The following is a 12156-nucleotide window of genomic DNA, read 5'->3' as shown; positions in this document are numbered from 1 at the left end:
GAGGTATGGTTTGGTTAGAAAAGGGGGCCCTGGTTCATAGGGTAGAGGGCCACCACTTTCCAAAGCACTTGCCAGGTGTGTCCATGAGCCATGTCACAGGAATGAATTTCGTGCTCCTGAATTTTGCAGGTATATGGATCCATCCCTCGACTCCATGCTGATGGACTGCAGGGCGGCCCTAGATTTGCTCTACATGCAGGTGAGGGTCACCAAGAGCTCTGACAGCACCGCAGATCATAGGCCATGTTGGCTTGGAATCACTGAAAAAAAATCTGTGGTAGTTAATAATTCTACCTCCATACCTAAAATAGGCAAATTCATAGAGAGAGAAAGTAGAACAGAAGTTACCAGGGGCTGTGGGGAGTGGAGGAGAAGTTGTTGTTGTTTGATGAGTGCAAGTTTTTGTTGGGGGTGACAAAAAGTTTTAGCTCTAAATAGTGGTGACGATTATCCAACATTGTGAATGTATATAATGACTCTGAATTTTGTGAACAGTTAAAATGACAAGTTATGTTGTATATATTTTATCTCGATAACAATAAAATGTAAAAAGTAGAGGAGTTTAGAGAGAGAAAAGGAATTCTATCTCTGTTTTAACAATCCCTCTCTGAATTTGCAGCTGACGCACTGTCATCATGAGCCTAGAAAGGCTATCCCTGATAACTTAAAGTCACATGTGATCCCTAAATCTCACTCTAGCATAGCCTTCTCGCCCCTGAGCCAAGAAGCAGCCTGGGTAGGCGTGTGGCCTGCGGGGTTGCGCTGGGCTCCGGGCTCAGAGAACCCATGCTTCTGTAATGATCGCTGTTATCATCTTGAAATTCTTCATTTTATTTTTATTTTTTATTAAAAAAATTAAATTTTCATTGGTACATAGTAGGTGTATATATAATATTTATGGGTTACATGAGATATTTTGATGCAGGCATGCAGTGTGTAATAATCCCATCAGGGTAAATAAGGTATCTATTTCCTCAAGCATTTATCCTTTACGTTACAAACACTCCAATTATACTCTTTTAGTTATTTTTAAATGTACAATTAATTAATTTTTTTTTTTTTTTACTGTAGTCATCCTGTTGTGCTAGCAAATACTAGGTCTTATTCATTCTATTTTGTTGTGCCCATTAACCAAAATTTTTAATTTTTGAACAGCATTTTCATTTTGCACTAGGTAGACCCTGAAAATTATGTAGTTGGCCCTACCTACTCCTACCCCCAGCCTCTAATAAAGTAAATGTCGAGCTTGGCTTCAGTTCTCTTCTCCTGCCTCGTGTGGTGAAGCTTCTGCCAAGTCGTGGAATGGTCAGCCCGTGCTGCCCCCAACATACACACCCAGGTCACTAGCCGCCCCAGGTTTCACACTCACCACACCGCCATCTTCAGAGACTTGATCTTTTCCAGGCTTGGCTTCCACAATTCTGGGAAGAAAGCTCAGAAACTTCTTTCAGTGAGTTCCCTGAGAATATCTCACAGTCTATTCTTAGGCAGCAGGCAAGGTGGTGGGTCACAGCCCTGCCCTGCTCCAACCCCTCCCAGACTTGCTGTCTCACTCAGGCTAAACCCCAAATCCCAACGTCCTTGTTCTGTTTTCTCCGTAGCATTTCTACCATCTGCCAGTGTAAGTATGTGTGTGTGTTGTGTACATTTGTTTACTCTCTCCCTACTGGAATGATTTCTCCATGAAAGTGGGTATTTATTTGTTCACTGCTGCGTCCCCAGAAACTGGAACTGTTCCTGGCACAATGTCGGCATTAGGCCCTGTGGTGGGCCTGGCATCGTATTAATTAAGTGCATTATGTCATTGGAGCTTCATAACAGCTCTGTAAGGCAGTTGGTACCATCCACATTTTCGGAAGAAAAACATTAGGTTCGCTGACAAAAGATTGAGTAGTGGGTTTGGATTAATAGAAGATGTAGATGAAGAAATTTAACAACACTTATTTGCAGGTGGCTTTTATTTAGCGTGATTCTAAGCTGCTACACTCGATAGCTTTTATAAACTCAGGAGAGAGAGAGAGATGGTGGGTAAGTTCTTACTTTTAATGAGCTTTTCAAGTGGAATGTTAATAAAACCTACTGTAGTACTTTGTGTATAGAAAAAGGTCAATTTTGGTGGATTTTGATACCCTGGCTTACCAGAGGGCGTAGAAGGGAAAAGAAACTTAGCCCATGCCTCCTTAAGTGATTTTAGAGATCAAGACCCCAAAGCTCTTCTAAATTCTAAGAGGGTAAATCAAAATATCACTTATTAGATGTTTAATATTCACTATTGTATTTTTATGGCTAGAATATAGCTTTGAGTTCATTCCATATTATACATTAATCAATGTATAATTATGTTCTGGTTCAGCCTGGGTACGGGGGCACACACCTGTAATCCCAGCACTTTGAGAGGCTGAGGCAGGTGGATTACTTGAGCTCAGAAGTTCAAGACCAGCCTGGGCACTATGGCAAAATCCCATCTCTACCAAAAATATAAAAGTCAGCCAGGCGTGTTGGTGTGTGCCTGTGGTTCCAGCTACTCAGGAGGCTGAGGTAGGAGGATGGCTTGAGCCCAGAAGGCAGAGGTCACTTGAGATGTGATCGTACCATTACACTCCAGTCTGGGCAACATACCAAGAACCTGTCTCAAAAAAAAAAAAAAAAAAAAATCACGTTCAGTGTACTTGTGTTATATGAGTTAGCATAATTTTCCACTTTAAATGTTTATTGAGGCCCATCCTTGCTACTGTATCCTTGCTATTATGATACATTATTAGCTGTGTCTGGTTTGATACCATGTCCTTGGTTGAGAGTGCATCACATAGTTCTAATATTGTTCCTGTGGGAAGTGTCATCTTTATGGCATGTCTTTTGCTTCTTATTATGATGAGAGGTCAGAGCTTCGAGCATCATAATGTGACTTTTTAAATCTGTCTTCGTTAAAGAGTTATAACCAGAGGGAAACAGATGATGGTACTTCCTCTGCTCAAAGCTAAAAAAAAAAGGGGGGGCTTCATGGGAGGCACACTGAATTGCAATTTAAGAAATGAATTCTGTCCCTTGTTTTGCCACCGGTCCTCTCTCTGGTTGACTCTGGGCCAGCCACTGCATCCTTCTGAACCACGACGTCTCCCTGTTGAGACGAGGTGGAACTAACATCATCTCTAAGTTTTCTGCAAACTTTAATAGACTGTCATTCTAGCCTTAGCTCATTGCCTGGCAAAGTCTCCAAAAAATTGTCGTTGATGTCATAATAATCTTTATCATCACTGTTATCGTCGTTGTCATCATCATCATCATCATCATCATCATCATCATCATCATTGTTCCCTGAATCTGGGTAGAGGAGCTAAGAAGTCAAAGATGGGTCCAAGTTCAGCAGGAGAGTCAGGACCACAATCACTGCCTCTTTTGGGAGGCCTGCCTTGGCTCTCCCCAGAAGAAAATGCCTGCCTTCCTCCAACTTCTGCCAACCAGACTGAATGGCCAAGGGCAGAGACTGTCTCATTCCTTCTGTGTCCTGGGTGCCTGGAATATGTGAAAGACTAAGAAGTGGCCAGGCGTGGTGGCTCACACTTGTAATCCCAGCACTTTGAGAGGCCAAGGCAGGTGGATCACCTGAGGTCAGGAGTTCAAGAATAGCCTGGTCAACATGGTGAAACCCCGTCTCTACTAAAAATACAAAAATTAGCTGGGCATGGTGGCACATGCCTGTAGTCCCAGTTACTCGGGAGGCTGAGGCAGGAGAATCACTTGAACCCAGGAGGCAGAGGTTGCAGTGAGCCAAGAATACGTCACTGTACTCCTGCTTGGGCGACAGCATGAGACTCTGTCAAAAAAGAAAAAAAAAGACTAAGAAGCAGTTATGCTTTAAAAAAGTTAACATGAAAAGCTCTTGAGTTCTGATAAATAATGGAACCATCATAATTAACTATTAAGGGGCACAGCTTTGATTTTCTAAAGCAGATGTGCCCAGTGATAGCCAATGAGTCAACTGAATTCCCACAGCCTGTTTCCTTTCTTCTCCTCCTCTTTTAACCTGAGTTTAAAAATGAGAGATTACATTTAAAACTGTAAGTAAGTATAAATTTTGAAGGCTCAGTCAATTCTGGGCCTGCATTTCAGCAGGGCCATTGCTGGCCTGGACAGTAATACAGATGAGAAAAAGGCACCCCATCCTCCAGGTGGGGCTAGCCCTGCGTCAGGGCCCATGGCTTGGTGAGTGGAGGGGGGCTGACCTTTGGCTTCCTGACTCCGCCATGCCCTGGTGATCTTGTCCAGGCAAATGCGTCCCTCGCCCTTCTCTACCACGCGTTAGCCAGAACCGAGTGGCCAGTGCCTGCCTTTGAGAGGCATGTGACCTCCATTTCTCACTACTGTGCCCTCTGCAGAAGATGCTAGAGCATGTGTGATTGAAGCTCAGGAAGACCATGGCTTATGTGATTTTGCTTGATTTTTAAATTTTTAAATTTTATTATTTTTTTCTATCTGTAGCACCTTTAGGATGCTTGATTTTTTAAGTTCAGTTCTGCATAAGCCCCTCTCAGCCAGTGTTCAGGGAACCGTGTAAGTGAGTAGACTTGTCTAGACTCAACTCTCATTGTCTGGACCTACTCACAGTGAGGCACTGTATAAAATCACATTTGAGTGATGACTTGTGAACCCATAATCAGGGTCAACTCTTTTCTTTCTTTCTTTTCTTTTTTTTTTTTTTTTGAGGCGGAGTCTCGCTCTGTCGCCCGGACTGGAGCGCAGTGGCCGGATCTCAGCTCACTGCAAGCTCCGCCTCCCGGGTTTACGCCATTCTCCTGCCTCAGCCTCCGGAGTAGCTGGGACTATAGGCGCCCGCCACCTCGCCCGGCTAGTTTTTGTATTTTTAGTAGAGACGGGGTTTCACTGTGTTAGCCAGGATGGTCTCGATCTCCTGACCTCGTGATCCGCCCGTCTCGGCCTCCCAAAGTGCTGGGATTACAGGCTTGAGCCACCGCGCCCGGCCGGGTCAACTCTTTTCAAAGGTAATGATATAAGGCTGGGCACAGTGGCTCACGCCTGTAATCCCAGCACTTTGGGAGGCAGAGGTGGGCAGATCACCTGAGATTAGGAGTTTGAGACCAGCCTGGCCAATGTGGTGAAACCCCATCTCTACTAAAAATACAAAAATTAGCCAGGTGTAGTGGCACATGCCTATAGTCCCAGCTACTTGGGAGGCTGGGGCGAGAGTATGGCTTGAGCCCAGGAGGCAGAGATTACAGTGAGCTGAGATCACACCACTGCACTCCAGCCTGGGCAACAGAGTAAGACTGTCTCAAAAAAAAAAAAAAAAAAAAAAAAAAAAAAAGGCCAAGTATGGTGGTTCATGCCTGTAATCCCAGAACTTTGGGAGGCCAAGCCAGGCCAATCATCTGAGGTATCTGAGGTCAGGAGTTCCAGACCAGCCTGACCAACATGGTGAAACTCCATCTGTACTAAAAAGACAAAAAATTAGCTGAGCATGGTGGCACACGCCTGTAATCCCAGCTACTTGGGAGACAGAAACAGGAGAATCGCTTGAACTCAGAAGGCAGAGGTTGCAGTGAGCCGAGATTACACCATTGTACTCCAGCCTGGGCAACAGGAGTGAAACTCTGTCTCAAAAAAAAAAAAGGTAATGAAACAAAACAGTTACGTTACCTTTGCTGTAGGACATCTGCATCTCTGTGTCTGAGGATCCAGTTACTCTGATGGTGAATGACACGTCTTGGGTTAGTACTTACTGCTGTGACTCCTGTTTATCTTTACACAGCCATCCCTTCTTTTCGATATTGTTCTCCTGTGCTAACAGCCTTTGCCAGATTCTACCATCAAGTACAATTCAGGAAAGAAGGCAGTGTTTAGTTCTTCACACCCATGCTTTCTCGTATGCTCTGTAGGTTTGGTTTGAAGAAGAACTGGCGACAAGGAGAAAGCCTTGGGGTAGGTAGCTGCCTACCTGGTAAGAATTCAGTGGCTTGGGCAAGGGTAGGAGGGCCTGCTATAAGTGCCCAGACCTGGGTTTGCTCTAACTCCTGCCACTTACTCGCTGGGTCATCTTGAACATCATAACCTCTCTGAACCTCAATTTACTCATCTGTAAAATGGTGGTATTGTTCCTCCCCACAGAATAGAGTAGGCCCCCCTTATCCTTGGTCTGGCTTTCTGTGGTTTCAGTTACCTGCGGTCAGCCATGGTCTGAAAATATTAAGTGGAAAATTTTCAGAAATAAACAATTCATAAGTTTTAAATTGCACGCCATTCTACGTAGTGTGATGAAATGTCTTCCTGGCCCAGAACATGAAACATCTCTTTGTCCAGTTTATTCATCTTGTCTGCATCATCCACCCATCAGTCACTCAGTAGTGATCTCAGTTATCACCGTCCTGGTATTCCAACACTTGTGTTCAAGGCCCCAGTTTTACTTAATAATGGCCCTAAAGTGCAAGAGTAGCAATGCTGACATATTGTTATACTTGTTCTATTTTCTTTTTAGTTATTGTTGTTCATCTCTTACTGTGCCTAATTTATAAATTAAACTTTATCATAGGTATGTATATGCAGGAGAAAACATAGTATATATAGAGTTTGATATTATCCATGATAGTACCAGTGCATCCCTTCTGGGAGTCTTGGATAGTATCCCCCGAGGATAAGGGGGACCACTGTAGTTGGGGAAAAAGTCAATAACAAAATCAATTTAAAGCGAGTTTTCAACAAATATTAGTTATTTTTCTTCTCTTCTCTAAACCCCATGTCCTTTTCCCCCAGCCTAAAGCAATATTTAAGGCGTATTCAGCTTTTCATTATTCTCTGAGAGATAAAGCATAACCTGCCAATATCACTGAGGGATGTAACAGATAGGCTTATGTTCAGACTAAGGTGAAAATAAGCGCCTGATAATTCGCGAAGAATTGCTGGGCATTGCCGTATGTAGGACACTGGGCAAGGCACGCTGAAATGACAGGCGCAGTGTCTTCCCTTAGGGGTTGACAGCCTGAGGGACAATGGCCAGTTCTGCCCTGTCATGACAAGTCAGAGCAGCACAGGCTGAGTGTGTGCAGCTGAGGAGGTGGACAGCTGATTCCACGGCTTCCCTGGGGCCAGACTGGTTAAAAGGGGAAGGGAGCTGGGTGCCGAGAGGAGAGGGAAAGAGCACAGGAAAAGGTGCCTAGCCCAGGGAGGGTAGGCTGAGACAATAGGCTTTGTTGCTTCCACGTTTCATGTTGCTTCACCACAATCCTGACGGGCTTCCACAGGGGGCTGTTGCCTTCCAGGTGATTTCTGCCTTTGAGCCCAGTGTCGTTCTGCTGAAGCCTGCAGTGGATTAGGAAGCAACCGAGAACCCCATTAGGGATTTAGAGTTTGGGAACACTTGCTGATGGTGGTTACCCTAGGCTGACCAGACAGGACCCAACAATATATTCAACTTTAATTTTTTTAATGTAAGATTAGTTTTTATCTTATAAAAAGTTTGCAAGTGTGGAAGAGTTCAAAAATGAAAGTAGATGTCACCTCAAATCTTAAATCAACCAGACATATAAACTATTAATTAACTCTTTGGGTATATTTATTTCATATACATTTCACGTATTTGCACATCCATTTCCTTGACTCGTAAGTATCCATATGAGGAATTCTTGTTGTTTTACATTTATTTTTTGTTGTTTTATAAAAATTAGGGTCTACTACTAGACTCTTACTTGGTAATATGATATTTTTCATGTACATTACACACATTTCCTATGTTGTTAAACATTCTGTGTAATTTTTGATGATAGCATAGCCTATTATTTAGTTATACCCAAACTCAATTACCTCTTTTGGGGCATTTCATAACAGTACCTATGTCACAGGATGGCGGTAAGGATTGACTTTTGTTCTGAAGCAATTAGAACATTGTCTGACACACAATAAGCACTATACATGTGTTTGCCACTATCAAGTTGAAAATGTTTCATTGTTATAAACAATAGCAGTAATTGACTTATCAATATATTTTTCCAATATCTATGTTTATGATTCAAATATACTTATTATTTGGAACTCCTTTTTGTCAATTGCCAATACATAGCTGTTGTCCATTTTCCTGCTGGTGATGCTTACGTTTTTCCTATTGCTTTATATAAATATTAACTGTTTGGTATATATGATGCAATCATTCTCCTTGGTTTTCCATTTGATTCTTAGTTTTGTTCGTGGTGGTTTTCATGTACAGAAGTTTTATGTTTTCACATAATTATATATGACTATTTCTTCATTATGACATTTTGTTTTTATATCTTAAAAAAGATATTCCCCACCTCAAGTTCAGATAAAAATATTTACCTTTTTTTTTTTTTTCTAATTCTTTTATCGTCTTATACATTTAAATCTTTATCTGGAATTTATCTGATTGGGTGGTGTGGGGAAAGAGCTGATTTTATTTTCTTCTTTGCCAAGTATTGCCAATTGTCCCCAAGCTGTTGAGCAATCCTTTCTTACTAATTTAAAAAATAAGGCTTGTAACATGCTAAATCCCTAAATATATATCCACTTGGGTTTGTTTTTATATCCCTTCGTACAAGAGTATGTTTTTGTCAGATTGCTTAATTTCTGCTAAGACTGCTAATTTTACAACTTCTGTTATTTTAAGGCAATACAGGACATTGAAAAAGAATGGGCCAAGCCCACACAGGCGCAGAGGCAGAAATTAGCAGCTTTCCAGGAAGAAGACAATCAAACAAAGGTGAATCAAATATTGCTCCAAGCGAAATCCCTTGAAAGGGAGTTAAAGAAACACGTTAGAATTGAACTGTTTCTGTAATTTATAAACCTACCAAGCACTAAAAGTGGGGCTCTTTTTTAAAAAATGAGAATATATTCATTGATTGTTCTGAGTATGGAATTAGTAAAAGCTTATTGTTTAAAGATTCTAAAAAAATACAGACGGTATATTGTGAGTCCTCTGCTAAGTTAATTAATATAGATCCTCCGCATTATTTTTAGTGACTACAGAGTATTCCATTTTATGGTTACATTATCGTTTGGCTAACCACTTTTCTGTTATTGGAAGTCAGGTTGTTTCCAGCTCTTGCTGCTATAAATCACTTTGGCAGCAAGAGCCATGAGGCCCAGGGCTGTGTCTAATTTATACATACTCTGTGTATTCACAGCACCTGGTACAGCTCCTGGCTGAAGTCCCTGAATACTGCAGCCAACATCCTCTTTCTTTGAGTATGTGTTCTATTATTCCTCAGGATATATTTCTAAATACTCATTTTTAAAGTTTCCATAAAGGTGTTACTAACTCACATACCTCCTGCCCCCAAGCAGCGAATGTGAGTCTGACAGACAAGATGTATTTGAACAGAAGAAATGGCCTCTGTTTCGTTGTGTTGTCTTTTTAAAAATTCTTTTGACTTTGCCAGTGTTCACAACTGCAACATTGATTTTTGAATGAAATACAACCAAAATTTAGAGGACTCATTTATACGTAACAGAAAATAATTCTTCAAAGGCTCACTGAGATTTTTATTGATGAACTGCAAAAAAGAAAAAGGAAAGGCACATACTGCCACAATTTAGTATCGCCTGCCACCCGCCAGCCCCGTGTTCTACCTCAGCTTTCTCACAAAAAAAGGAGCTCAGTTTTTCTCTGTGTTTGGAAATTTTGATAAGTGCAGCTTCTATTTTGATTGATAGAATATTGCTGTTACTTTAGATGCAATTACAAACTGTGTATACCACAACCAAGTCTTTGTACATATCTGCCCTATAAACCTCTTAATTTAGTAAGAATGTTGTTCTTACCATGCTCTGCCAAAATGTGTATTTGTAGTTTTTCCACAAAATACATTTTATCTTCTATGATAAACATTTGATCTGAATTTACCATACTATTTGTAATAATGCTATTTTTAAAAAGCTTTGCTTTGACTACATAAATTGAATGAAAAAAATGTAATTATTATTGAAATTTACTTTCTCTCAAAGCATCTGCATGTACTGATATGCAACCAACATTATTTGTTTGTGAAGTTCTTCGGCTAATGGAGCAAACACATTAACAACTATATTTTATGTACAAGAAAACTTGGAACTGAAAATGAGTGAAATTAACTTAAAGAAGACTCATTTGATCTAAATCTGAGAAAGGCTGTGGTCCATGGGCCATGTTTTTTGTAAATAAAGTTTTATTGGCACACAGTTACAATCATTCATTCATGTATTGTCTAAGGCTGCTTTTGTGTTGCAGTGGCAGAGGTAAGTAGTTGCAACAGGGACCATATGTCTGTATAGCTGAAAATATTTACTAGATGGTTCTTTACATAAAAGTTTACCAATCCCTGATCAAAATGAAAATAAATTAATATAAACATATTTTCTGCAGCTGTGTATGTCAAATTGTCTTTTTAAGATACAATCTGAACTAATTTTCAAGGAGATAATCCTTGTAGCTTTCTGTCTTCTGGTGTTCATATAGTTAGTAATATTACAACACCCGTTTATCGAATGTCAAATGCCAACAGGCATTTTATATAAGTTACTTACTCATCACCAACTTTTTTGCAAAATAGAGCTTCACTTTTCAAACACTTTCATTTCTTTTAGTTCATTGCAGCCAAGAGATTATTAGAATTTTAAAGAAGTGTTATCAAACAATAAGATAAACAATTATAGATTTATACCATATCAGTTAGAAAGTGTCGTAGCAAAAGCATGACACTACTCTCTGTCTGCTCTGTGGCAAGATGACTCAGTTCCTGCCCCCAGTCACTGCACAAGTACCATGTACTCACAGCCTGTCCTTTCTGATGTTTCTCACTGACCCAACCAAAGGCCAGCACCTTACTGCATCTCCCTAGCTGAAGCCTGGACCATGGCACAATGAGCTGGCACATGTGGCTGGATGGGATAGTGGCTTTGAATACTCCTGCCAGCACGAGATCAGGAGTCAGCTGTCCCTTACTGCTTCTGTCTCGGCCTGTTTCACTGTATCAGAGAACGCCTCTGGAGTCTTTGTAAAGGAGGTGTGAGGTACCTTGCTTCAGGAAAGGATCACAAGTTGTCACTGGGTAGTCTTCTTTCTGATTTAGCCATGTGCTAAAGTGGGAACTGTTCTCTACATGCACATCTCACATAACACTAGGCCAGGCCCATGGTGAAAGCTGGAAGAACAGAGTGGAAGTCACCAAACCCATACCAGCTTATTTAAATGCAATCATTAATAAAATGAAAAGCCCTGGACAGATGTTAATGAGACAGGATGCCTTGATCAGTGGTGTGACTGCAACTGTCCTCAGTTCTTACGTCACTTCAGAAACAGAGGGAAAAGTTAAATTTTAAAAGTCACATAAAAGTGTTCCTTTGGCAACTGGGGGCTCTCTGGAATTCTATTTAGAAAGCAGACCAGCTCGTGGCCTCATTGCCATTTCTAAAGTCTCTTTCTCTGGCAATTAATAACATCACATAAAGCAGCCTGTAGAAATGAACTACTTTTCTTCCTACATAGATCTCAGCTTAACTTTTTAAAAGCCAGTATTTTAGGCCAGGCACAGTGGCTCACGTCTGTAATCCCAGCACTTTGGGATCCGAGGCAGGCAGATCACGACGAGGTCAGGAGGTCGAGACCATCCTGGCCGACATGGTGAAACCCTGTCTCCGCTAAAAATACAAAAATTAGCTGGGCACGGTGGCACTTGCCTGTAATCTACTTGGGAGGCTAAGGCAGGAGAAATGCATGAACCAGGGAGTCGGAGGTCACAGTAAGCCGAGATCGCACCGCACCGTAGCACTCCAGCCTGGGTGATAGAGTGGGACTTTTTTTTTTTTTTTTTTTTTAAAAAGCCAACATACACTTTTTTTGTTTACTTGCTATTATAATCTGCTGAGACAGCATCATATCTGTTCATCCATTTTATGGACTCTTTTCTTCATTCTTCATTTACTCATGGATTATTTTCATTTCCACTGTGTACCAAGCACCATAACAGGGGCAGGGACACAATAGTGAAAGAGGCAGGAATGGTCCCTTCCCTGGAATGACACTCCAGGAATTTCCCCCAGGCTTCTGGTGAGCACCAGGGGCATTATCTCCATTTGTATGATCAAGAAGAAAAGGTGCTTTCACTGTGACTTAGTTCCATGTATTCTCCTAGAATGGCAGTAGCTTCTGACATG

General features: G+C 41.3%; 1 protein-coding gene across 1 annotated transcript in view; it reads left to right on the top strand.

Annotated features, from left to right (window-relative positions):
* Positions 1-12156, top strand: part of SNX31 (sorting nexin 31) — a 78643-nt gene that overhangs the window by 36466 nt on the left and 30021 nt on the right. The window contains exons 8-9 of the mRNA XM_010374171.2: positions 130-199; positions 8630-8722. Coding sequence (XP_010372473.1) covers positions 130-199; positions 8630-8722 — 163 coding nt within the window. The remainder of the gene's footprint in view (positions 1-129; positions 200-8629; positions 8723-12156) is intronic.

Source organism: Rhinopithecus roxellana, chromosome 9 (assembly GCF_007565055.1).
Source record: "Rhinopithecus roxellana isolate Shanxi Qingling chromosome 9, ASM756505v1, whole genome shotgun sequence".
NCBI classification, from domain to species: Eukaryota; Metazoa; Chordata; class Mammalia; order Primates; family Cercopithecidae; genus Rhinopithecus; species Rhinopithecus roxellana.
The sequence above is the reverse complement of the archived record's forward strand: the minus strand, read 5'-3'. Positions and strand labels throughout refer to the sequence as shown.